Source organism: Pollachius pollachius (assembly GCF_949987615.1).
Source record: "Pollachius pollachius genome assembly, chromosome: 9".
Taxonomy (NCBI): Eukaryota; Metazoa; Chordata; class Actinopteri; order Gadiformes; family Gadidae; genus Pollachius; species Pollachius pollachius.
The window spans coordinates 22,407,958-22,431,924 of record NC_136942.1 but is presented as its reverse complement, the minus strand read 5'-3'; the positions used below and the strand labels follow the sequence as shown (position 1 = coordinate 22,431,924).

The window sequence follows — 23,967 nt, the reverse complement described above, 5'->3', positions numbered from 1 at the left end:
TCAAACTTACTACACCACATTTACTTCTAAAATGATTCTGCATTAATGTTGGGCAATTCTCTTTGCAAATATCAATTAACACATTCATGTGTACAATTAGCTTTTATTTAGTTTTTAAAAGATGTCATCCATTTGTCACATTCGTTAGAATGGGCCAACTTGAAAACCCGAACCACGTGTGCAATGTGGAATAAATGGTTAAACAGAATAACTTATATACAGAATTTCCCAACGGTTGTTTTGTCAATTTTGAATTATTTTCACACTGTTTAACAAAGTAATATTATCAGAGGGAATAAATGCTCATTCTGAACATTGGTACAAAAAAACATTGGCGTAATACATTTCACTCAAGGGGAGTTTACATTCCTTTAGGATCCTTAGGAAATAAAAGAAAAGGATAGGCTGTTGCTATTTTATTGAAATATGGAGCACGATGGATTAAAAAGTGCATCAGGCACTGGGATCAATGTTATCCTCTGCCATGACCACGTCTTCTTGCAACTTCTGCACCATCTTTTCTTCCAATTTGGCTTTGCCTGGAAGACAGACAAATTAATAAGAACCAATCTTATACTTAAAGAGTACAACATTTAAGCATTCTATAAAGAAGTTACAAGGGCCACACATCTGATCACACTGTGACTTTCCATCAACGTTTACTATTGTAATTTAGTACCTGTATGAATGATGCTTTTATCCAAATAACTTTTTTTAGACACGTTATTAATAAGCAGGTAGGGGTAAGGCATCTTGCTAAAGGATGCCCATAAATAAACTGCAGGGACCGGGGTATGAAACCAGAACCCATCGACTGGGGGTCAGGCCTCCTCATCCCCGGACTATCTTGGACGTCATTCGTTGTGCCAGCTGACTCACCCGCATGTGGTGCCCTGATCAGGTGAATGTTCTTCTTGACCGAGATGATGGCCTCTTCCTTGTCCAGCTGTTTGCCCTTCTTCAGTCTAGAGATGGGGAATAGTGTTAAAGGCGTCGGTCTCAATGCTGAAACTACCAACTCTCTCCTACTGTTCAACATCCCATGTTTAATGATTGTTGACAAACAATATGGCAATGTTATTTGATGTTAGTACCGACCTAGGTATGAAAAGTACATCTTACCTGTTTATTATGAATCGCGCCTGTCGTTTATTTTTGATCACTTCTACTTTTTTCATTGCTTCCACTGGAATAGAAAGGACATTATAGATTCAGAATTGCAAATTATACATTTGATTGAGTTCATAAAATCACCCGATAAGCATTTCTAGCTTTAGGTGGCGTTGAGATTTACCTGTCTTGCTCCAAAGCTCACGCTGGTATTTAAGGGGAATATTTCGACGTTTCTCAAACTCCAAAGCATTATCCTGAAAAATTAGCAAAGTTGTGTTAACAATGACATCCTAACAAACAAGCATTGGGATACATGGTCTAAATCTATTGAAATCAAATAGAAACCCACTCACCACTGTCAACTCCTTTCCTGCCGCTTTCCTGAAGGCTTTAGTCCATCTGGTCTTTCTTGGATTACGCTTCTTCTTGAAGTTTTTGTGACATTTGGATTTGCAAAATCTGAAGACCTAGAGAAAAAGAAACAAACGCAGATGACGGGAAATAAACTTAATGGAGGGTCCTGGCACACAGCCAGGTGTGTGTTCCGATAACGACCTCTGGAGGACGCACAACTACAAGAGACACCACATTCTGTCTGATTCATCGACTATTTCACATTAATGTTGACAATAATTAACTATTGACAATTTCCTCTAAAAGTGACATGCTTTCAGTATCATCTCAGAGCCACGGATTACTGAACAGACTATGACATGGTAACACGTGAGCCTCAGCACGTTTAAATGGCTGAACGTAGCCTAGCCTGAAGGCTAGCACTGCCGAAGAACAACTGTACAACAACAAACTACCGGCGGTCACGCGACCAGACAGCGATATACCTTGCAATCATTCCGAACAAACATATTCCCATGCCCGGGGTAGACAGGCCCCGAGCAGAAATAGCATTTTTCAATGCGCATTTTAGGTCCTCGTTCCTGAAGAGGACCTGGCGGAACACGCTGAGGAAAACAAGACCGTGTGAAGGTTTTCTTATTCTGCGTTATGAAACACTCCACCAGCCCCTGCTCATTACCGTCCCCTGCCGGTTAGGAAACGGCCCGAAACACCCGCTGCCCCTTGTCATTACCGCCCCCTGCCGGCGTTTTACTCCAAATGTCTCCAATGTGTGTATTGCTGAATGCAATTGTAATGTTTGACCAAGTGAGAAGTAGCTTTGCGGCCGGTTCTATGGCGATGTCACTATTTTACCGGCGCAAAAATGACTCTTCTGCCCGGCGCAAGTCCAAAAAGGGTTGGTCTGAAGTACCCTAATTACCCGTAGGTGTGGTTTTGGCGTAACGTGCAATAAACCAATGAGAGTGCCAGCTCCCATCCCCTTTAAGAGCCATGAGCGCATTTGAATCTGACGAGTTGGTGTTTTGACAGTCTCCGATGAGACAGATGCACATCAATTTCAAATGGCTCAGTTTATGGCCAAATAATATGGCCTAATTCACACATGGAATAAGGTTTTCTTCCACAACTTCAGAAATACTTAGTCCTCAAATAAATTTCGTCAAAGAAAACTTAACACACATATGATATGCGGTAACTGTGGTTCTATTTAATGATATACGCAATGCATTATAAACAACGTTTCTTATAAGTATTGTATGCATTATCGTTATCGACTTGTGTTCCTAATATGCATGTGTCTCCCCGTTAATATGCATTGCCATGGACTGTATTATGCGTTACGTGTGTTTAAACAGATGGACGCACACACGCGGGCCCGCATTCATTCTTTCTTTTTAACACTCACTAGCGGTAAAGCAATGTTTTCTCACGGTCAAATACTCATCAATCCTAAAAGTTATGGGCATGTACACGATGTCTGTGCCAAGAAAATATGTGTTTGCTGTACGGTGTTTGCAGATGCATTGATTTAAAGTACAACTTATTACCGCCGTTATCATTATCAGCTGTTCTTTCCCAAATAATTTACCAAGAATGTGTTGCTAGGTAGATGAGAGAAGCAAAGTGTATGCGCGAGGTGCACAAGCAACATTATGCATGCGCCCTTAAAATAGCATCTGAACAACGCGCCACTGACTTTAAACCAGGTATTTCGTGGTTTGTGGCGCAAGTGATTTCTGAAACTGCAAAATAGCACCAGGGAACGTTTGCGCCAGAACACGCCTTCTCCTTTCGCCGAACTGCCCTTTGGGGCGCAAGACAATTCCCTGATGGTGCATTACTCATTAAATGTGTAAAATATATGGGGCTATGGATTAATTATTTATGTAAAAAGATTGCCTGTTCTATTGGTGTTTCGGACAGATCACAGAACGGTTTTACCATGACTGTAAAAAATAGCAGGTATCCCAGTGGTTTTTGCCTGTTTGTGACTATGGAGACACTGTATATCAAATTGCTTCAAAACTGATACGGCAAATTTAGATGTCACATTGAATAATTTATGCAGATTTACTCAGGTGTGGCTGTCTAGATTTCTCATTGAGTTTGTGCATGTTGTGTGTGAGTGTGTGTGTTTGTTTTTGTCCATAATTAGTCTAATTGTAACTGTAACCATGTCTGCTCTTTCTTGCATATTGTGTTGTATCTCATGTTGGGCCTTTTGTCAGGACTCCTTGATGGTTCATCTCAAGGGGTTTATCCTGAAAATAAAACTTTCAACAACACACACACACGCACGCACGCACGCACACACACACACACACACACACACACACACACACTCTCACACACACACACACACACACACACAGAATCTAATCACCACATCCCAAATAAAGTGAGTGAAACAGTCAGTTTTTGAGTGATCGTTTTATTTTCTACCCGTGGCCATCTTGAGAGAATCAAAGAGGGATTTACAACATTTCAGCACAGAAAATACAAAAAATATAGAAGTTTAACGTGGGACTAAATTATGAACATATTAAAACACTTGAAATGAGAGAAGCATAAGTTAAATAATAACAATAAGAACGAATTCTCCTTTACAATTGGCATCGAGTTCAGGTAGCTTAACTACCAGCGAACACCATTTGGCCATATATACCAATCCATTCCACAGGGGAAAAATACACGACAAACCATTAATAATCAGGTTCAGACATGGATCAAAAGAAGTTTGGGATTTTGGAACAAAGGAATATGCTAAAAGTTAAAATCAAACCAAAGTTCTGTGTAACTGTAACAACCTTTAAGTGTTCTCAAATAGACACGACCAAACCGACAGTGGAACACTGTTTGATCTCTCAAGCTTGACACAACGCAATGGACTATCCTGATAAAACGTCTTCTAAAACTGTTGAAAATACTATCACATTTATATGCAATATTTTTCCAAAATGCAAACCAAAGAAAAAACAAATCGCTTAACAACAGAGACTTCTCAAGTTTCTTTGGCAAGATTTATTTTGTTATATAGATATAAAATTTGATTATGTTGCTCTTCACACAGAGGGTCAATATTTTGATAGTCAGCATCCGTGTCTTCATCAAGACAAGACATAGGGATGTTATGAAAGGAGAGATCTTCCCAATTCAGTGTTATTTTTAGTGAGTAGTAGTCGTGACAGATATCCCTTGATAAAATAAATCTCATCGTCACCATCATAATCTATCACTCGCAGAACCCACAATCTTTGGTCTGTTGTCCATAATATCTACCGTATCACAGCCAAGGCAGAAGGATATGAGGCGAAACCCATCTGAGGAAGCGTACAACTCTTTGGATAATAGCGTCGGTGTCACTGCTGCACCCAGCAGCTCTTTAGAAGGCAAGTGGAACACAAGGCAAGGAGTCTTGTGTTAAAGCTTTCACCAAGAAACAATAGCATTAAGGGAAAAGAAATACATATTCAGCAAAACCATTCATACCACCCCTCCTGGGTTCCTTAGATTGTTGCTAAGAAAAAGGTTCGGACTATACACTCTTAATGTACATCTACATAGTATTATTTTTTGGTAGCACTTAAAAATTCATCATTCTTTGGACACATTCCCGTCTTTGGATCCACCTTATCCATAAAACGCCACGCCCTTCAGCAATAAGGCCATGTTAAAGCTATTAGAAACCAGTGCACTGAAATGCCAGCCATCGTTTTTTGGTATGATATTACTCAAAAAGTCAGACAATGTCTAATGCACTTATTCTTTTCACAGCATGCTATGAAATGTGACATATAAAAAGCAGTTTTAAAATGTAAATAATATGTGGAGAAATGGTGGTAAAACTAAACCCCACCGAACGATAACGCACCGACACAGGTAGATGAGACGTTAAAATGCTTCAACCTTGAGCTTGACCTTTTGACAACCCCCTGAGTCTTGTCAAAATACTGCACCACCTACTGCGAAAAAAGGAGGTAGAAAGGTGCATACAGAAACAGACGGTTGAGGTAGACAGTGAGTTTCAAAGGGATTAATCGCTCCTGCTGCTCCAGTGGAAGAAATTAAATACAATGAAAACGTATCCGAAATTGAAAGACATTTCTTGACATTCTTTTAAACATTCATCATAGGTGAGCTTTGGTTTAGGTCAGACAATGCACAACATATGCCCGCACATAGACACACACACATATACACACACACACACATAGTCAGACATACACACAGACTCACGACACACAAAGGCAGATAGCTAAAAAAAAGGAAAGAAAGAAAGAAGTAACAACATGCAGCTAAAATCCTGAGATACGCCAGAGGAAGCACCACCTCAGCCCTTGTCGCCGGCTCCCTGATCTCTGTCCCTGAGAAGCCTGCAGGTCAAGGAGCCCAGAAGGGTCACTGGTGGTGGTGGGTCTAAAAAGGCTGTGGGGGGCGGTGGTGTCAGGAACCGACTGGGTAAGGCGGGAACACGGATGACGGGGAGACCATCAGCGCCTCAGGGGGCCGGTGAGGGAGGGCGCAGATTTCAATCTTGTTGTCTTCAACCCTGAGCGATGGAGTGAACTCCCCAACCACGATGACGACCGCAGGGCCGTCGGCAGGATGGGAGGAAGGCGATTCCGCTGGGCTGTGGCTGCTGCCTGACGAGGAGCTGCTGGTCTCCTCGTGGGAGTAGTGTCCTGAGTCAGCGGTCTCCTGGCTGCCCTCGCCGGTGTGCCAGTTCTCGGGGGGCTGGTCCTGGTGGGGCTGCGGACCAAAGATGATCTCCCGGGAGAAGGGCGGCAGGGCAGCGGACCCCGGCCTTTCCTCGTACCGCAGGACCGTCTTACCCGCTTCGTACAGGCAGGCCCTCTTCTCCGCCTGCGGGCCCGAGAGAGGAATGCAGTTTGAGTGAATCTGTAGCAGTACCATTGGAGGTCTGGGACCAATGTCTTGAAAACAACGCTGAAGGTGAATACTGTTACTGAACCTGAACACCACTTACATCACTTATATTTGGATTGCGCTTCTCCCTGGAGAAGAGTCGCCACTTCTTGCTCCTGGCGGCGCTGTGCAGTGGGCCGGAGCGGCTGAGCAGCATGCTAGGTCCGCCCTGGAGACAGCGAGATGGGGATCAGTCAACCAACGACATTAGAATGAAAGAAACATGAAAATGTTTCCTATGACTAACTCAAGACTCACCTGTTCAGAGTTCACCTAGACTCTGCATAGCCACCCGGACCCACCCCTCCTACCAATTGTATGTTGTACATCCTAGTACTTAATGTACGCACTTATTGTATGTCCTACTTATTTATATTACTTAGTTGTGTAGCATCTCATCCTAGCTATCTTTGTGGTAAACAGGGAATGGGTTAACCCAGTGATGGTTAATGCTTTGCACTTGGTTCTATGAACATCCTTACTGTACCGACAGCAATTTATGGTTTCACCTTCCTATGACAAATGCACGTGTAAATGAAAGTTGCTTTTGATAAAAGAATCTGCTAAATGCCCTAAATGTAAATGTAATATCCATGTCTGGTCTGACCTAAAGGGGGCGCTGTTTGGTGTATCTCACCTTGGCGTCTATGAAGGGCGGTCTCATCATGGGTACGAGGACCTCAGCGTTCTCCGAGGGCAGCTGCCCGCCCGCCTGGGCTCCGTCGCCGCTCAGCACGCCGACCACCTTCCGACTGGATGGTTTCCTTTCAAAGACGAGAAGTCAGCCTCCATCCACGAGAACATCATGTGGATCAAATAAGTACTTTTCTGTATTTTTGTCCTGTTGCTGAGGCTTCTGTTCTGAACGACTTTCAGTGAAGTCAGATACATGTGATTACAGAGGGGGTACTCGTGGAAAGACATCTTGTTAGAGTCACCCTAGCCACTCCCTTATACTGAATTCCGTTACCTGGATCTTCCCTTGTTGATGAGGATCAAGGCACACAAGACGATACAGGAGAGCGCAATGCAGACGCCCACGATGATGCCTGTCATCGATTGCTGGTCTATGTGGTAGATGCTGTTGGAATGGGCTAGGACGCAAAACAAACAAAGCATTTCACCATGCAGCTATTACTATTTCATCAACAGGTTACTGAAACACCAGCGATGAAAGACAGAGAGAAGGAATCGGTTACTATCCATATTTAATTCACTGGTTGAATAATTGAGGGCGATATCTATTAGAGATACGGGAGCCTCTACTTTCTGAATAATTTAGATTTTCCGTTGGAACTTTCACACAATTATATTCTGATTGATTGTTTATCCAACTAAGCAGGACTGGAGTGCCATGCAGTTCTGGTCTGGTTCTGTACCTGGTGTTTCGGGGAAGCTGTCCGAGTGCCGGGGGTTCTTGCTGCGGTGCCCGCTGGCCCGGGGCAGGGCCACGTCCACCAGGCTGGAGTAGGGACCTTCTCCGAACTGGTTGGCAGCACAGATCTTCACCAGGTAGATGTTCCCAGGCTCCAGCTTCTCCAGCAGGGCCATGGTGTTGCTCCCTGACATAGTAACGCACGAGCCCGTTAAGTTATAAGGATGAGGTGATACTATTTCTATTAGCATACACTTTTAAAGTCAATTCAGATACAGGTTATCATTGAGCAGGTCAGGGGCATTGAGTTTCAAACCCACAATCCTTAAACACCATAACTAGGCACTCAACTATCTTTTTCCCCCTACGATCCTCGGCGGATCAGCCATTGCTGTTCAAACCCCAGTGTGGGCGTTTGGTGGAGGGACTTACCGTCCCTCTGCAGGATCATCCAGCGCCCGGCCAGCCAGCCCTTCTGCGAGGCGTAGAGGAGGGTGTAGCGGGTGACCACCAGCAGGGGGTCCGCAGGCTCCCGCCACGACACCAGCACCGTGTCGTCCTCGATCAGGGTCATCCGCACGGCCGACGGCGGCTGGGTGGGGGCTGTGGACCCGGGGACGGACCAATCACATCACAGATCCATCACCGCCAATACACTGGAATAAAGGCTCTGTGCAAACTACGTCACCTGAAGGAGGACATCACATCCCCCTATAAGACCATAATGATGAGCAGTTCTATCCACTCAAAGTAGTAGTTCAGACAGGCCCACTGACACTTAAGGGGTATTAGTTTATGGATGTTCCATAAACCTGGAATAACTTGACGATATGGAAGCTAGATGAATTCTTACCGGCGGCGGGGGTCTGGTGGTAGACCACCGAGCTCCAGGGACTGGACATCTGGTCCAGATGAAGACGGACCACAAACTCATAGCGCGTGTTTGGACTGAGGTTCCCGACTGTCATGTTCTGCTTGATGCTGTGAGCAGACAGGAAACAAAGCATATGGTGAAACACTGATGTACCAGGACCTCACTCCACTCACGTATTGGGGAGGACAAACCTCCAGAACGGTTCCTAACAAGCTAAGTACAAATTAACAGGATTAATAAAGGAACCAATCAAGGGAATGTGAAAGCCTTCACGTTTTGGTAAAGTGTCTTTGTTGTATCTTACATGTTGTAAAGCGCAATGTGCCATGTGCCCTCATAAGTTCTGTGGATGTGTTGCATAGACTGCCTTTATCTAGTGCTTTTCTAACCAGTGGCCGCTCAAAACATTTACAATATGGCCTAACCCACCACCCATTCATGCGCAAATTTACGAAACCGATGGCGGAGTCAACCACGCAGGTCGACAGCCAGCTCGTCGGGAGCAGTTAGGGTGAAGTGCCTTGCTCAGGGACACCTCGACACTCAGCTGGGGGGAGCCAGGGATCAAACCAGCAACCTTCCGGTTACCAGCCAACCCACTCTCCCTCCTGAGCCACTTGCCGCCCCTCATAAGTTTGTGAGTGTTAACTCTTTACTTCCGCGAGGCGCTGCGTCTTACGTCTGCAGGTAGCGTACGGCGGTGGCGTTGTGCGTCCCCACGGGGGTGCAGCGGACACTGAAGCTCAGGGCCTTCCCTGCCATAAAGGCCGGGCGACTCCAGCGCACCACCACCGAAGAAGAGCCGTTGGCCGTGATGGTCACGTGACTGGGGGCCGGGGGCACGGAGGACAGGTGGTCTCTCACCGCTGGGGGAAACATACGCAGAAATGCACATTTCAGGAGGGCAGGTAGTCCATAGGTTGTTTGACTCCAAGCCAAAAGGTTCTGGGTTCGATCCCCTTGCATCAGCATCTACCTGTATGCACCCTTTAGCACCTAGCTGCTCAAAAATTACTTGAAAAAATACCCAGTTATAGTAGATATCATCGTCCAAAGTTATGATTATTTACGATTATTCCCTTTATTGGAACATATATATGTGGCTTGAATGCAGAACAGCTAGCCCAGTGGTGTGGCTGCTGAGCGATCCACTTACAAACACATCCAGGAGTGCTGATGGTCTGGTCTGACTGGTAGCCGTCTCCCAATTGGCTGAAGGCCAGCAGCTTCACATGGTACTTCGTCCTTGGATCTGCAATAAAATGAAGGGGGTAGCATTTCTAACATGTGCTTTAAACGCCAAACTCCACTAAACAGGAGATGTGATCTGAAGATAATCCACAGCACAATTGAAATTACAATACAACTACTATACTCTGCTGCTGCATAGCAATGATGTTATATATATGTATGTATATATAATATGTTTTATATATATATAAACCTTTTGGATTTAAAGATGGATTTTTTTTTATTAGTAGAGAAAAAGCCACTTTCCACAAAGTGTCTCATTCAGAGCAAGAGGCCAAGAGCCCCCCCCCCTCCCTCATGCAGACACAATACACCAGCCACACAGTCACACGTCATCTATCATGGGCAGTCATCATGCTGGCAGCCCTACTGACGGCCTGGTAACTAGGGTGACCAATCAATACGGCCTGCAAATAATATCGACAACACCATGGCATGATGTCTGTATGTTCCTTTTTAAGGTTTAACACTGCTTCTTTCTCTCATCAGGGGACTGGGGGGCAGTTGGACTGAAATCCAAGATGGCACCCTCTAATTCCTAAACTCTCGTGAAACTAGTAAGACACTAGTCACTAGTAGACACTAGTAGACGTGATGAGTTTCAGCCTGTGAGAAACAGAGGAATTAAGAGATGTTAAACAAGGCCATTCTGTGGGGTTGTTGCGTGGGGGAGACATGAGCTATCGCTACGTCTCCAGCACTAGCTCCGATGGCTGCTAATCTCCCAGCTCTCCTCAACCCCCCTGGACACAGATAGCAGCAAGCTGTAGGAAGTTGTTCCTGAGCCTCCAGCATGTGGAGGCGACGGGGACAGACGCAGGGTGTTGACCGCTGGAGGTGGGGGGGCAAACCTTCCACAGGAGATGGGGGAGGGTGGGGGTCAGAGCCGGCGTTCAGCTGCTGAGATCACGAAGACCGGGGGAGGGGGGGGGGGGGGGGCTGAGGTCAAAGGGTCTGGCCAAGATAGAACAGAAGGAATCCCGGCTCAGGATCGGGGGCCTCTTTTGTTTCCTTTAGTCTTCCTGAGACTGACTCCAGCGAGCCCCACTCCCAACAATACAACGGATACTGAGCTAGGTAAGGTACAAAATAAAACCATATGACAACAAGTACCGTATTTGCCATGGTTGTTCGTTTCATTTGAGATACATTTGAGAAAAAATGTCCCTTGTATTTTACCATTGGGATTCCAGCGAGAATGCAGAGTGGACCCACGACCCAACGATTACATAGCAAACTATGAGGGCAGCTTTAACCATATTCACTTGAATATGGTCTGATGGACATGGTAGTGGACTACAGAGGTCCAGGCTTGATCTTTGCAGATCATTTGCATTGACAACGCAGAGAGAAACGTGGGAGGGGGGAGAGAGGTGGACAGAGGTCACACACTCCGTCCAGCTCGGTGCGGACAGTCCCTGGAGTAGGAGTAGGCTCTGGGAGTGGTGGAGGAGGGGGCCAGTTGGGGCCAGGATCTCACAGGGTGGGTGTGGCCCCTGGACCCGACACAATAGTCAGGGGGTAATTATGCAGGGCCGGGATGGAAAAACGGTGGTGGGAGGGGACATCTGGAGGCCGGTGATCCCTTGATTCTGAGAGTCTGAGCTTCCACAATGCATTAGGCAGGCTGCTGAGGGCTGCTGTTTGATAAAGAGAGGGCGGCTGTTTGATAAAGAGGGGTCAGACTGTATTGATCACCGGACAGCGGGCCCTAATGCAAATAGGCCGGTCGCTGGTCAGAGTTAATGGCCTGATGAAGAGCAGGACTCTCGTTGATCAAGGGCCAAATGGGCTTCGGCCATTTCCAAAACCATCTGTCGGAACAGTGATTTAAATATCAAGATGTCAATATTGATACTGAGTTAGTTAATATCCTTCACATAGGCTTAGTACAGTCAAAAGCCCAAAAATATAAAAAAAAATGAAAAGGATGCTCCTGGTTGCTCCTGAGGCGGGCTGTGGACACCCTGAGGGAGAGACTCACCGAGGCCGCTGATGGTGTAGTCTGAGAGCAGTCCTGGGAGCTGGACAGTGGGCTGCTCAGGACGGCCCTCCTCGTGGTGGGACAGGCGGTAACCCTGCACCACCACGCTTCCTGGGGCCGTCTGCCAGCGGGCGATGACGGAGGTACAGTTCAGGGGCTCCAGGTGAAGGAGGGGGGCAGCGGGCACTGGGGTGAGAGGAGGCACGGAACACACAGGCAACACGGTTAGGATGAACACAGAGAGAGGAAGAGAGCTGCGTTCAAGAAATGACACATGAAAACATGAATGCTTAACCCTGGCTATCTCTAAGCCGATTTACAATATGTCATGATCACATGAAATATTCCATGCCCAGAAAAACCTTCAGGTGAAAACGACTCATTCATAGAGTAAAATGCTACCTGCTCCCCGAAGTGACTTTATTGCTTTAGTATCCTCAAAGTGTTTTATGGCAGTGTGTTATGAGCATTTTGTATGCTAAGACTTGGTTCTTCAGAAGCAGAATGGATTAGAATAAATACACAGATTCAATAGATCCAGCAGCCTTTTCATTAATCACCCCCCCACAACCACAATGCCTTGCCTATTGACGAGTACTCACACAGCCCTTATCTGGTGGGCTATCCCTCATTCATAGAAGCATAGTTGCTATGAGATATAGCTACTTGTTGGCAGCTACTACTACTGCTACTTTATCATACACATCTCTTATCTCATCATTTAACATTATTTAACTTGCCTCTAAACAGGTCAGAAATCTGCATGAGCTGGACAAACAACCAACTCCTCTTTTCAAGGCACCCGGCTATGAAAAGGGGCCATTCTTCCCCACACAGAGATGCCCCAGGCCCCTCTTTTATGACCCGTGACTGAGGCCACTCCAACACCACTGACAGCCGGGGGCAAAGGTCCCTGGGTAACCAACATAAAGACTGTGGGACAATGCTGCCGGGCCAGCTCTAGTCATGATCCCGCTGCTCTGCGTGGGGGCAGACAGAGCAGCACAACACCCACCCCAAAGAGATGGCCCCACGTTCCTATGGTCACAGTTTGGGGCTCAGCAGCAACACTCTTTACTTTTGATCTTTTCAATAACTTTTATGTGACCTAGGAATATCTACCACATACTGATGGTCTACGGCAACGTCAAATGACTAATAAAACCTCCCCTTCTAGCCATGGTGGTGTATGGTGGGTATATATATATATATATATATATATATATATATATATATATATCAGTGGAGGCTCCTCCATTGAGGAGAGGGAGAAAGATCCTCTCTAACATTGTTGAGAATAGAAAATGTAGATTACCCAGACTACTGTAATGAATTAATGCCCTTAAATATGACTAATTTAATGCCTTTGAATGTATAATTTTCGTTTCCCTGGGTAAAGGGACATTAGCACTCCCTATCGCCTATTAACAATTACTTCAGGGAGGAAGATCCTCCCTCAGCCTCCGTTGACTCCCATTCATTTCCCCGAAAGTACTGGCGGCTGGTGAATAACATGGGTTTCAATGGGAGAGAGGAGGAAAGTCCTCCTCTGATTGGGTGTGATCTTAAGGCGTCTGATTCGCGCAAAAATGTATTCGCCCTGTGCTACCAATAAGCAGGATCCCTGGCTGGTGAGCAGTGTTGCCAGTTTGGGCAGATTTCCCACCCAATTGGGCTACTTTTAACCACGTTAGGCTGGAAAAATTATCATTGGGCGGGAAATCTGCCCAATCTGGCAATGCTGTCGATAACAAACCCGCTCTGCCTGCATTGCCCCTCAGTCTAAGAGATGCAAAGCTGGTAAAATCATCTGAAGGATAACGAGATTCTAACATTTGTGAATAAAGTGTACAATGGAAACATTGGAAACAGAGGACATTGTTCATGTTTAATTACAAAGCATTCCATTCATTGACTTACAATGCTAAGTTAGCGACCAAAGAAAAAGGTAGACCACTTCGCAAAATCGAGATCACCAAAAGTAATGGCAACGTCATTGTTGTTGGTGCTACATGGTTTGCTAGGTACTCATGGCTTACTGGTAGCATTTCTAGTAATCGACTGTATTGCTGGCCCTGTTTGCTAATGAATAATGGCAAATCTCCAACGTGGGCTGTTCATGGTTTCACTGATGTAAAAAATCTTGATTGGGCAACCAAACGCCACGAGTGTCAGGTTCAAGCTGCTATGCGACTTTCCATGCTAGGCACCATGCCTATAGATCAGGTTGTTTGAAATAATGTTCTCGTTCTTTTACTAGTTTGTTACTCTGACCGTTCTGTTTGAAATTGTGGAAAGGGTGAATGATTCAGAGCATGATACATTTTAAATGGCATCACTTTTGGTCTTGAGTCTTTTCTTAAAACAATTGTAACTGAAAATAAACATAGCTAATCGCAACCAATAACTTCAGTCATTGAGGGCAAAAATAGGCCCAGATTTTTTTATTTACTTTAACACATCAAGAGTAGGCCTGATTTGACTAATGGGCTTTGCATCCTTTCCTTCTGCCCTTGTAGTCCATTTCAAAAGACATGCTGCACACCAGCTTTCAAATTACAGTGATGCCACTGGTGGCTTTGTATCAATTTTATTCACATAACTATCCCTCCCTACTATTTTGTAGTTCACCAAAACACCCTGTAACAACTTGAGTCTCACATTCTTATGCCACCACACACCAACAGTGCAAGCAGGCCAATGGCAACCAAGCGCGCAGTCCTTCCTCCCTCACTTTAAAACCACCAGCCACCACTGATATATATATATATATATATATATTGAGCCCAGATTAACCATCTCAGCAGCACTCCCTGTTCTGCTCTGCTATTGGTTACCTTTGCTGCTCGACACCCTGGGCGTGCGGTGGGAGGTCCAGGCGCTGGGCTCGCACCAGCCCACACGGGTCGCCACGGCGATGCGGAGCAGGTAGATGGTGTCGGGCTCCAGGCCGTCCAGGTGGTGCTCCGTGGCGTTGCGGGGCAGGTCCACGGCGGTGACGTCGGCGTCCGCCGCCGTGCGGTAGGACAGCCGGAACGCGGACACCCGGCCTCGGCTCAGCTTGGCCGGCAGCGGCTGCCAGCTCACCTGGATGTCGCTGGTGTTCCGGCTGGTCAGGCTCAGCTCCGGGGTCCGCAGGGGCACTGCAGCGCAACATCAGCAGAGAAACCATTGTAAACCACCTTTATACACGTTAAACTCATCGGAGAGGAAGTAACTAAGACAAAGGGATTCCAGCTGATCGTCTTCATCAGATGAAGAAGATTAAAACCATCCGTATGAAACGCTGCTATCCCTTTCCTTGCAGAAAGTTCTACAGTTGGTGTGAAAGAATGTAAGGAAAATAAAAAAGAGCTTCAGCGGGAAGTGGCAAGAATGCAAGGCCCTCTTCCTCCCCATCCCGGACACCCCCGGTACACGCTACAGCCACATTAAAGGGCTGCTGCCTTAAGTACTGCACTGATTTACTGCCAGGAATGCCAGCCATCTCTGTGCTCACCGTCCTCCAGGGTGTGTTGGCTGACTTGGTCTGACATACGGCTGGCCCCCATGGGCATGTAGGCCACAATGTAGAAGGTGTAGTTGCGGGCAGGCTCCAGGTCCTCGATGATGTAGCTGGTGGTGTCGTTGCCGATCACGGCCTGGTACTCCTCGTTGTTCAGACCTGGCGGGGGGACGGGGGGAGCAGACCGTTGAGGATCAGAACACAAGGAGAGAGATGAATGACGGCCTGACTGGAGAAGACAGTACCATAAATCTAACGGCCGATGTCCAGGAACAGGCATGTAATGTAAACCAGAGGCAAAGGAGCGCTGCCAGACTTCCTAAACACGGGACGTGTTTGATGCTCTCCCTGTTATCCATAAAGACGACCTTATAGTAGATACAGTGAATCTGTCCGTTTGAATGCAATGTTCAAATGCAGATTTGCACTGCATGGTGTTTACATCTCGATGGAGTCAATGCATTGTTTCTTATTCCCATGCACACATTCATAACAACACGGACCTTCATCCCTTCATCTACTGAAGTAAACATTCCATCAGGAGGCAGATTACCAGCAATCTCAACTGATAATTATAATCATAATCATAATAATACACTTTAAGAGGAGAGATGAGAGATCTTGTTAAATGTCTGAAAGTGTCTCACCCTCAGCCTTCATGTAATGGATAGAGTAGGCGATGACTTTGTTTGCGTTGTACAGCGGTCTCTCCCAGGCCAACAAGATGGCGGAGCTGGAGATGGTCTCGGCGTGGACGTTCCTGGGAGCGCTGGGACGGTCCTCCGACATGACCACGATGAGCCGCGCCAGGGACAGCACCGAGCCGTGCTCGCTCTCCGCCACGCACTGGTAGATGGCGTCGTCCTCCGGGATGATCTGTGTGATCACCAGCTTGCTAGGAAACCATAGTAGAAGAAAAAAGGTTAGAACACACTAAAGGGTTCTCCTGATCTTCCTGAGTTAAACTGAGTGTTCTGAGGTGTACTCCTGAGTTTACGGAGTTATACTCCTGAGTTTCCTGAGGTGTACTCTTGAGTTCCTGAGGTATACTCCAAGCCTTCATGGTCAAGTTAGGTATATTGTAATTTATATAGCCCTTAAGCACAGTTAAAGTCTAAAAGGGCTTTCCATGCCCCATTATACTACGGGGCCAATGGTAACCTGTGATGGTAACATCGATCTGTCTCACCATTACAGTGAGTACTTGCCTGTTGTACATCTTGATCCTGCCGTTGAGGTGCACCTTTTGGCCATTCTTCAGCCAGCTGATGCGTGGTTGGGGGACCCCTTCCGCCTGGCACATGAACCGGGCCGTACCAGCTCTGGGACGGGTCTGGCTCTCTGGCCTCTCAACAATGGATGGAGGCACTGGAAGCACAGACGTGAGAAGACCTATCATCACAAACTGCTCTCTCATTTATTCATCCATCGACATAACCAAAACACCTGAACGGTAAAAGGATATCTCTTACACCTCCTACCTGATATATGACTGCGAATAGTATTTCCCAAAATGTAGACCATTTAACAAATGTCCACGATTGACTGTATACCCCTCACAACAAATGTCAGTCCATTGCAGAGTACATTTACATTTACATTTAGGGCAGACCACTAATAAGCACATTTGTCAGAAGAAAGAGAAACAATATATTGCTGTCGGTACAGTAAGGATGTTCATAGAAAAAAGTGCCAAGAACTAACAGTTATTAGGTTAACCAATTCCCTGTATACATCAAAGACAGCTAGGATAAGATTCTACACAACTTAGTACTATTTTTAAGTGCAAGGACGTACAACATACAACGTACAATAAGTGCGTAAGATGGGTGGGGGGTTTGGGGTGGGGGTATGTTAAGGGGGAGGCTTTACAGACTCTATGTGAACTCTGAACAACTGAGTCTTGAGCCTTTTGCAGCAGTGCAGTTGAGTAAGGGTCTTATGAAGGCTGTACCCATGACGGTGAGGCTGGCAGAAGCCAGGGTGTGGTTGCGGGTCCCCGGGGTGGTCGCCCTGCAGAGGTAGATGCCGCTGTGCTGGGGCTTTACGTCGGTGAGCACCAGGTTGCCGCTGCCCAGCACCTTGGCGTTGTACACGTCGATCGGCTTGCTGTCCGCCCGGCTCCACGAGATGATTGGCTGAGGGTTGCCGGTAGCAACGCACTCCAGGACGACCGTTTGATGCATGGCTGCCGTGACGTTCTGGGGTCCGGCGATGATTCTGGGCTTCTGGCGAGATTTAGGGGCTGTCCCTGAAAAGGAGGAAAAGAGATAATTAAAACCATGACTCAGGATTAGGGGAAGGAACTCTGGGGAATGTCACACTTCTAAAGTATGGTTAGAGTCGTATGTCTTTTTACTTGAGATAGTTTAAGCATACATATACAGCATACAGCAGGGATGTATGCATTTGGTGTACGTACCCTGGTGGACCGTCAGAGTAGCCTCTTTGCTCTTCATGCGATTGCCGATGTTGGTCGCCACACAGCGGTATTGTCCAGCGTCTTCCAACCGTGCTTTCTGGATCTGAAGCACTCCATTTGGTAAGATTGTGATTCTTGGAGAATCAACAGACAAGAAACATGATATAGGACACAATCAGAACATGTGAAAAACGCACAAAGCATGTACCCAGAACTAAAGCACAGACATAATACACGGGCATGTACGATTCTGGTCATAATGTGGGGAGGGCAGCAGTCCTACCTGTCGGTCTCCAGGGGTAACAGACTTTGATTGAGCTCCCAGGTGATGGTGGCCTGAGGGCTGGCAGCGACGGCACACCAGAACCGAGCCACCGACCCCTCAGAGACCCCCGCAGGCATGGGATGGGCCAGGAATTCAGAAATACCTGTGGAAAACAAACACAAATTAAACACAGATAGGTGTCATGAGGTTGGCTTCTATGACTGGCTCCTCAGATTGGATCCATGGACCCCTCGGGGCGTACCCTGAGACCACCTTTGGGGAAGAGTCTGCTGAAGTCCAGGTCGAGAACAAGAATTGGAATCTGTGATACATGTATGCATGCATTGGTTTTGTGTTTTTTAATCTGGCAAACGCTGGTGTGTTATACATGAACAGCCCTGAGTGTGTGATCAGTAATTGTGTGTGTGAGCCATTGATCATCTCCAAGCGCCATGATCTTGCCTTTGGGGAGCTGATCTTTGAGGACCAATAGTGACCAGCTGGTCCAATCAATGGATCAATGGAGGAATGACAGAGGATGATGCATTGTCATCGCTAAATACTAATCAATTCACTCTCTCTGTACCGAGAAGGCCCCTCATCTGAGTAAAATCAAATGTTCAACATAGTCTGTGAAGAGATTTAAGGATTTAAATGGTTCCTGTATCCTGTAAGATACAATTGTACAGGCAGGCAAGAGATATAGTCTACTAACATGATATATTAATATGATATATGAAATATGATATACCATGTGGATAACAAAATGCAGACAATAATTCCAAAACACAATAAATATGTAAATGTATATAAGGCTGTTAGTTAGCACTATTCATTAAGGGGAAGCCCTCCCATCCCCCAGACTAGAGGAAGGAGTCAATACCATATTAAAGGAAATCAATCATTAGGGCCCCAACTGAAATCAACATTAAGAACGTCTACTAGGGAGATTGAAATTGAAGAGCATTCCCTATTTATTTATGGTGTACTGGTATCAATATATCATATTAAACCTATTTTCAGACCCTTAGCACTGAGAGTTCCTTTATTATGTTTTCATAAATCCTTTGACTGAAGACGTGGTGGGCTCTTACTACGACTAAGAAACCGTTCCGATTTTATTTTGAAATTAATTTGTTGCTGTAAAGGTCTTTCACAACAGAACATACCCTTAAGGCAATGTTGTATGTAAACATCTAAAAACCCTGGGCTTTCTTTCCAACAGAGCTGGTTCAGCACAGACTGCTCTGCTAACACGGTCTGCTCTGTCGTAAAGCGTGAATCAATGGTCGGGTCAAACGGCACAAAGATTGCCCTGAAGAGGTCAGAGTTCCCCTCCACCCCCTGTCCATCTCATTTTAGCCCTCGGTCTGGGACCCAGATCGAAGTCAGCACACATATTGGTACACAAATGGTCCCAAACAAATGGTACCAAATGGTATTTTGATATTGGTGTATTGCTCCAACACAAATGTTGCCACAACGCTCACTAGCCAATTGGAAATGACTCAATAGATTTACTAAGACAGAAGAAACACAAGTGAAGAGTGGTCTTCATGGTTAAGTTCAAACCACTATATATATATATATATATACATATACATATAATCAACAGACTTGTATTATAGCCTTTTGGGGGTTTGGACTTCTGCTAAACTATTTGTGGACCTTGATTAAACTGTTTGCTCAAATAACAACTGAATCATCACTGTGGGATTAAAGAAAGGAATGCTATTCACTCAAGTGTGAGAAATGTGGGCTTATAGTTCTGACAAAAGACCTCAACTTGACAATGATAGGAGGAGAGGCTGTGAAAGAGAGCCTGGGCAGAGAGAAAGGCCAGCCGGGGGCCGGGCCCACTGGTGACATCACAAAGCCGCTCCTGGTTGACCTCCGACCCTATGGGCCTCTGGACAGAAGGGGAGCTAAGAGAGATCCCATCCTCCACCCTCCAGCTGACCAAACCACCCCCCTCCCCCTCAACTCTGGGCTGGACAACAAACCCAGCCTCCACTTCCAGCTGACCGGACCACCCCCTTCCCTCCCCCTTATCTCCCTTAACACTGGGCTGGACCACAGACCCAAGGCTGCCTTAATGCACAGGCTTACCTGGGCTGAAGCCCCAGGGCCTACGACTATCAGGGGGCCTATCATGAGCTGCAGTAAAAAAAAAGATTTGTTTTTATTTTTTTATATATATACTGGCTTGATAGGCCCCCCGATCAGTGTAGCCCAAGACAATGTGATTTTTTGTTTTGGACTTACAAAGATCAGAGGCCTATCATGAGCCAATAAAAAAGGCTGAGCCACTAGCTGGTCCACTAGCTGGGCCCAGTTGCCACTTGACACTGTCAGTTGCCTACCCCCCCCCCCCCCCCCCCCCCCCCCCCCCAAAATGGGGGGAAAATATTTTACACATCTTCATTGTAAGATCCCCTCTCAGGACGCCTACGAACACTCTCAGCCCCAGGGCCCAATGGCAGTTAATGCAGGCCTGCACAGACCCAACCTTGTGATAAAGAATAACACCTCCACAACAAAACAACAACTCAACAAACACTATAGAAAGGAAAGTGCAAGTGACCCTGAAACCTTGTTTACACCATCCTTGTCTGCACACATGACATTACAGTGAGTCCTGGTTCAATCTCTCATTCTAGATATTAAAAAGCGAGCTCCTTGCTGGGTCAGGTTCCTGCTCTCCTCAGAGGAGCCACACCAGAGCTGGGAGGCGGTATCCATGACTCTACGCTGTGATGTATATCTGCCACACAGAGTCCAAGTGAGATCTGACTGTGGCCGGCCAGGCCTATTGAATTACCATCTCTATCGCCGTGTCCGCTGATATACGGACCAGTGAATAGAATGAGAACCAGCCTTTTCTTCTGGGCAGCGGGGCCAGCCAAACAAAAGCCAACAGGCAAATGGCCTTTTAGAGATTCCTCTGTGTAGCAGACCAGGGACAAACCATAGAGAACGGTTCGGGCACTGCAACGCTGATGCAAATGTAGAAGTGGCTCACTGATTGCAGTAATAGGAGTAAATGATGTAACATATACAAACTTAGTCTCTAGATATCCTTTACTTCACTTAGATGTGTGGCTGACTACAAACACACAGAGGTGTATATTTCAACATGGGCTTCCATGAAACAGTGTAAGTTCACAGGAGTACCATACTACAAATAGGCCTGTAGGACGTTCACAAACATCTTGCCTTTCCCCTGAAAGTCAAAGACTTTCGTCTCTCCCCTCCCCTCCCATAGGGGTTCATACTCACTTGCGATGGTCAGGCGTGATCTTTGGCTGAGTATAGCTCCATATTTGTTCTGAGAGAGGCACTGATAGAATCCTTCGTCAGAGTCCTCCCTGTCGTTCTTCACGGTCGGTATGTACAAGGAGCCGTTGGGCAGGAACTGTGCATGTTCGCTTGCTGCAATAGGTACTCCGTTTTTAAGCCACTTCATGGTGACTGGGGGCTGCCCATGAGCCAGGCAGTCCAGCACAGCCGAGTCCTTTGGTAAGACAGTGATATCACTGGGCTCTGTGACGAACGATAACTCACTAAAACATGAAACACCTGGGGAGGGGAAAGGCATAATAATCACTACGTTCACTATCATTGCATAACATCATGTACATATATCTTATAATGCTTAATGCATGTTGTATAGAGCTATTATAATCAGAAAAATAAAAAAGGAAAGGAGAATTTGAGGGAAGAATCGTGGAGATGAAAACCGTGAGCTTTCTGCAGACATTAGCAATGACTGAATTCGTTAAAACAACATGAAATCAATGCATGCATAAGGTAAATACATACGATATGATCAAATATGAACAATCAATAAAATAAAACGGCAATAACATGTGAATATAGGCTCCTTGGTGAAGCAAGTCAGTGCCATAGCCTGCAGACTACTGTGTGTTATCACATGCAACGGTCCCATTAATGATCAGGAATCAGCCCAACTTTAGCATAACACAAACCTTTAACAAACAACAGAAATAACGAACACTTGACTTACTGGATAGAGGGAAAAAACACCAAACAAAAAACACCCACAGCCGGAAGGTCTTCATTTTGAACTTTGCCATTTATCCGAGTCGCTCTGTCATGTTCCCCCTCTCCGCGGCCGCTCTCCGCGGCTCCCAGATCACTAATGACCCCCGGGGCCCGACAGAGAGAGACACCGAGGGGCCCGCACCCACCCACCGCCCAGAGGCGCATGCGCGCAGAGTCGCGTACGTGTGATCTGTACGGGCTGAGGTGAGTGACCAACACTAACCATGGTCACTATGTCATAGCCCTTTGGAGATCAGGCAGTTTCGGTTTATCTATCAAATCTAAATCATAGTGGTCACACTTACACTTATTCTACACTTTACACTACAATACACTACATTTAATTACTTATTATTACTTACCACTTTCTTAGTTTCTCATATTATTACTGACTTAATTTTAATTTAACCTTATAATTTATTATTGTGATCTATGCTGCTACTTATTTTTTTACATATTTTTATTTGTACTTATCTTTACTTACTTTATCTTTTATTGTTTCTGGTTGCGGCTGTTGAGGAACCAAGCCTAATAATTGTACCCTTGTGTACCTAAGATGTACAATAAGATGTAATAAAAGTAATACTGATTCTGATTCAAGAGACCTGGATCCGTTATCATGCAACTAGGATGAAGCCAGGCCACTCTGGTGCAGCCTGTTATATGTAGGCCTGGAGGAAACATGGAAGAAACACTTTAGACGAATACCAGAAGTTTCACAAACATAGAGCAATGGGCTTTTTTTAGAACAACCTAACCACCATTAGTGACTTCAACTTTCTTTTGACCAGCCCCCCTATGACACTTTTACAATCCCATTGACCAATATGAGCGGGGACAGGATATAGAAGTGTCCTAGCCCAGCTGCTGAGGACACAGAAGCCAGTAATTATGAGAAGATATCGATGGCCTCAAGTTAGCTGCTTAATGAATTCAGGTATTGATCCGACAGCCGTGCGAGTTGACAATGACCACAACCTCCCCCCCCCCCCCCCCCCCCCCCCCCCCCCCACACACACACACACACACACACACACACACACACACCCTCCCCTCCCGATCCCTCTGTCCTCATTCAGCAGCAACACAATGGCCCCCAACTGAGTGATGGCCCATGCAGTATCAGCAGAACCTCCCCGAAAACACACACACCAAGTCACTCATCCAATCTACTCTGGGAAGTCCGATCAGAGGAAATGAGCTGTAAACAACAGAGGGGGGAGATAAAGAACACATTACAACAGGCCTACCTGAACAAATATAAGCTATAGGCACATCTCCTGTGTGTAGCCATTATATGATGTTTAGATGGTCGGTTGGAGGGACAATGAGGGGCAGACTTCTGCACCTGACCTAGCACTTCAGTATCCAATCAGAGGAGGCGGTAGGGGAATCATATATTGATTAGAGCTAACTATTGATTTAATCATTGTATTGTCTCTGCTATATTCCCACAGCGCGACTCATCTCTAAGAGCGTGTGTGTCGCATAATATTCTGGCTCATTATTTTTAAATGTCCTTCTGAATTCATTTTACTGTTTTCTCTATAATCATATTGAAGCTATCATATCTTACGTTAAACAAAGCCTAATAACAAATGTATGGCAGCCCTGTTTAGAATCCGTCTTCATGCACACGAAGAATATTCTGATAACAACATTACAACATAATGATAACCTATGTATACTAATGTCTACAGGAGATGAGTTCTGACCCCTGAATACTGTGTCTATAGTAGATGAGTTCTGACCCATGTATACTGTGTCTATAGTAGATGAGTACTGACCATGTAAACTGTGTCTATAGTAGATGAGTTCTGACCCCTGAAT

General features: G+C 45.9%; 2 protein-coding genes across 2 annotated transcripts; both read right to left on the bottom strand.

Moving 5' to 3' along the window:
* Nucleotides 1-89: 89 nt before the first annotated feature.
* On the bottom strand, nt 90-2,094 carry rsl24d1 (ribosomal L24 domain containing 1). Its single transcript, XM_079743735.1, has 6 exons — nt 1,953-2,094; nt 1,467-1,580; nt 1,295-1,367; nt 1,123-1,186; nt 880-965; nt 90-539 (listed from the first exon to the last, which is right to left on the bottom strand). The coding sequence occupies exons 1-6, from the start codon at nt 2,031-2,033 to the stop codon at nt 454-456; spliced, it is 504 nt and encodes a 167-aa protein (XP_079599861.1). The 5' UTR covers nt 2,034-2,094; the 3' UTR covers nt 90-453.
* Nucleotides 2,095-5,913: 3,819 nt separating this feature from the next.
* Nucleotides 5,914-22,169, bottom strand: LOC307080734 (protogenin B-like; the record flags this gene model as incomplete). The annotated part of the gene is made up of 19 exons (XM_079743599.1): nt 5,914-6,333; nt 6,458-6,565; nt 7,034-7,160; nt 7,367-7,490; nt 7,776-7,958; nt 8,204-8,374; nt 8,625-8,752; nt 9,325-9,511; nt 9,802-9,897; nt 11,881-12,066; nt 14,718-15,023; nt 15,380-15,544; nt 16,033-16,276; nt 16,590-16,753; nt 17,340-17,636; nt 17,808-17,941; nt 18,091-18,235; nt 21,352-21,651; nt 22,100-22,169. 19 exons carry the CDS (start codon nt 22,167-22,169, stop codon nt 5,914-5,916), a joined length of 3,555 nt encoding a protein of 1,184 aa, XP_079599725.1.
* Nucleotides 22,170-23,967: the final 1,798 nt, after the last annotated feature.

Excerpts from the sequence above, each read along its gene's own strand:
- rsl24d1 (XM_079743735.1), bottom strand. The coding sequence starts at position 2,033 with ATGCGCATTGAAAAATGCTATTTCTGCTCGGGGCCTGTCTACCCCGGG. Across the intron at positions 1,187-1,294 it reads TGAGCTTTGGAGCAAGACAG|TGGAAGCAATGAAAAAAGTA; the intron begins GTAAATCTCAAC and ends TTTCTATTCCAG. Across the intron at positions 966-1,122 it reads GCGCGATTCATAATAAACAG|ACTGAAGAAGGGCAAACAGC; the intron begins GTAAGATGTACT and ends CCCCATCTCTAG.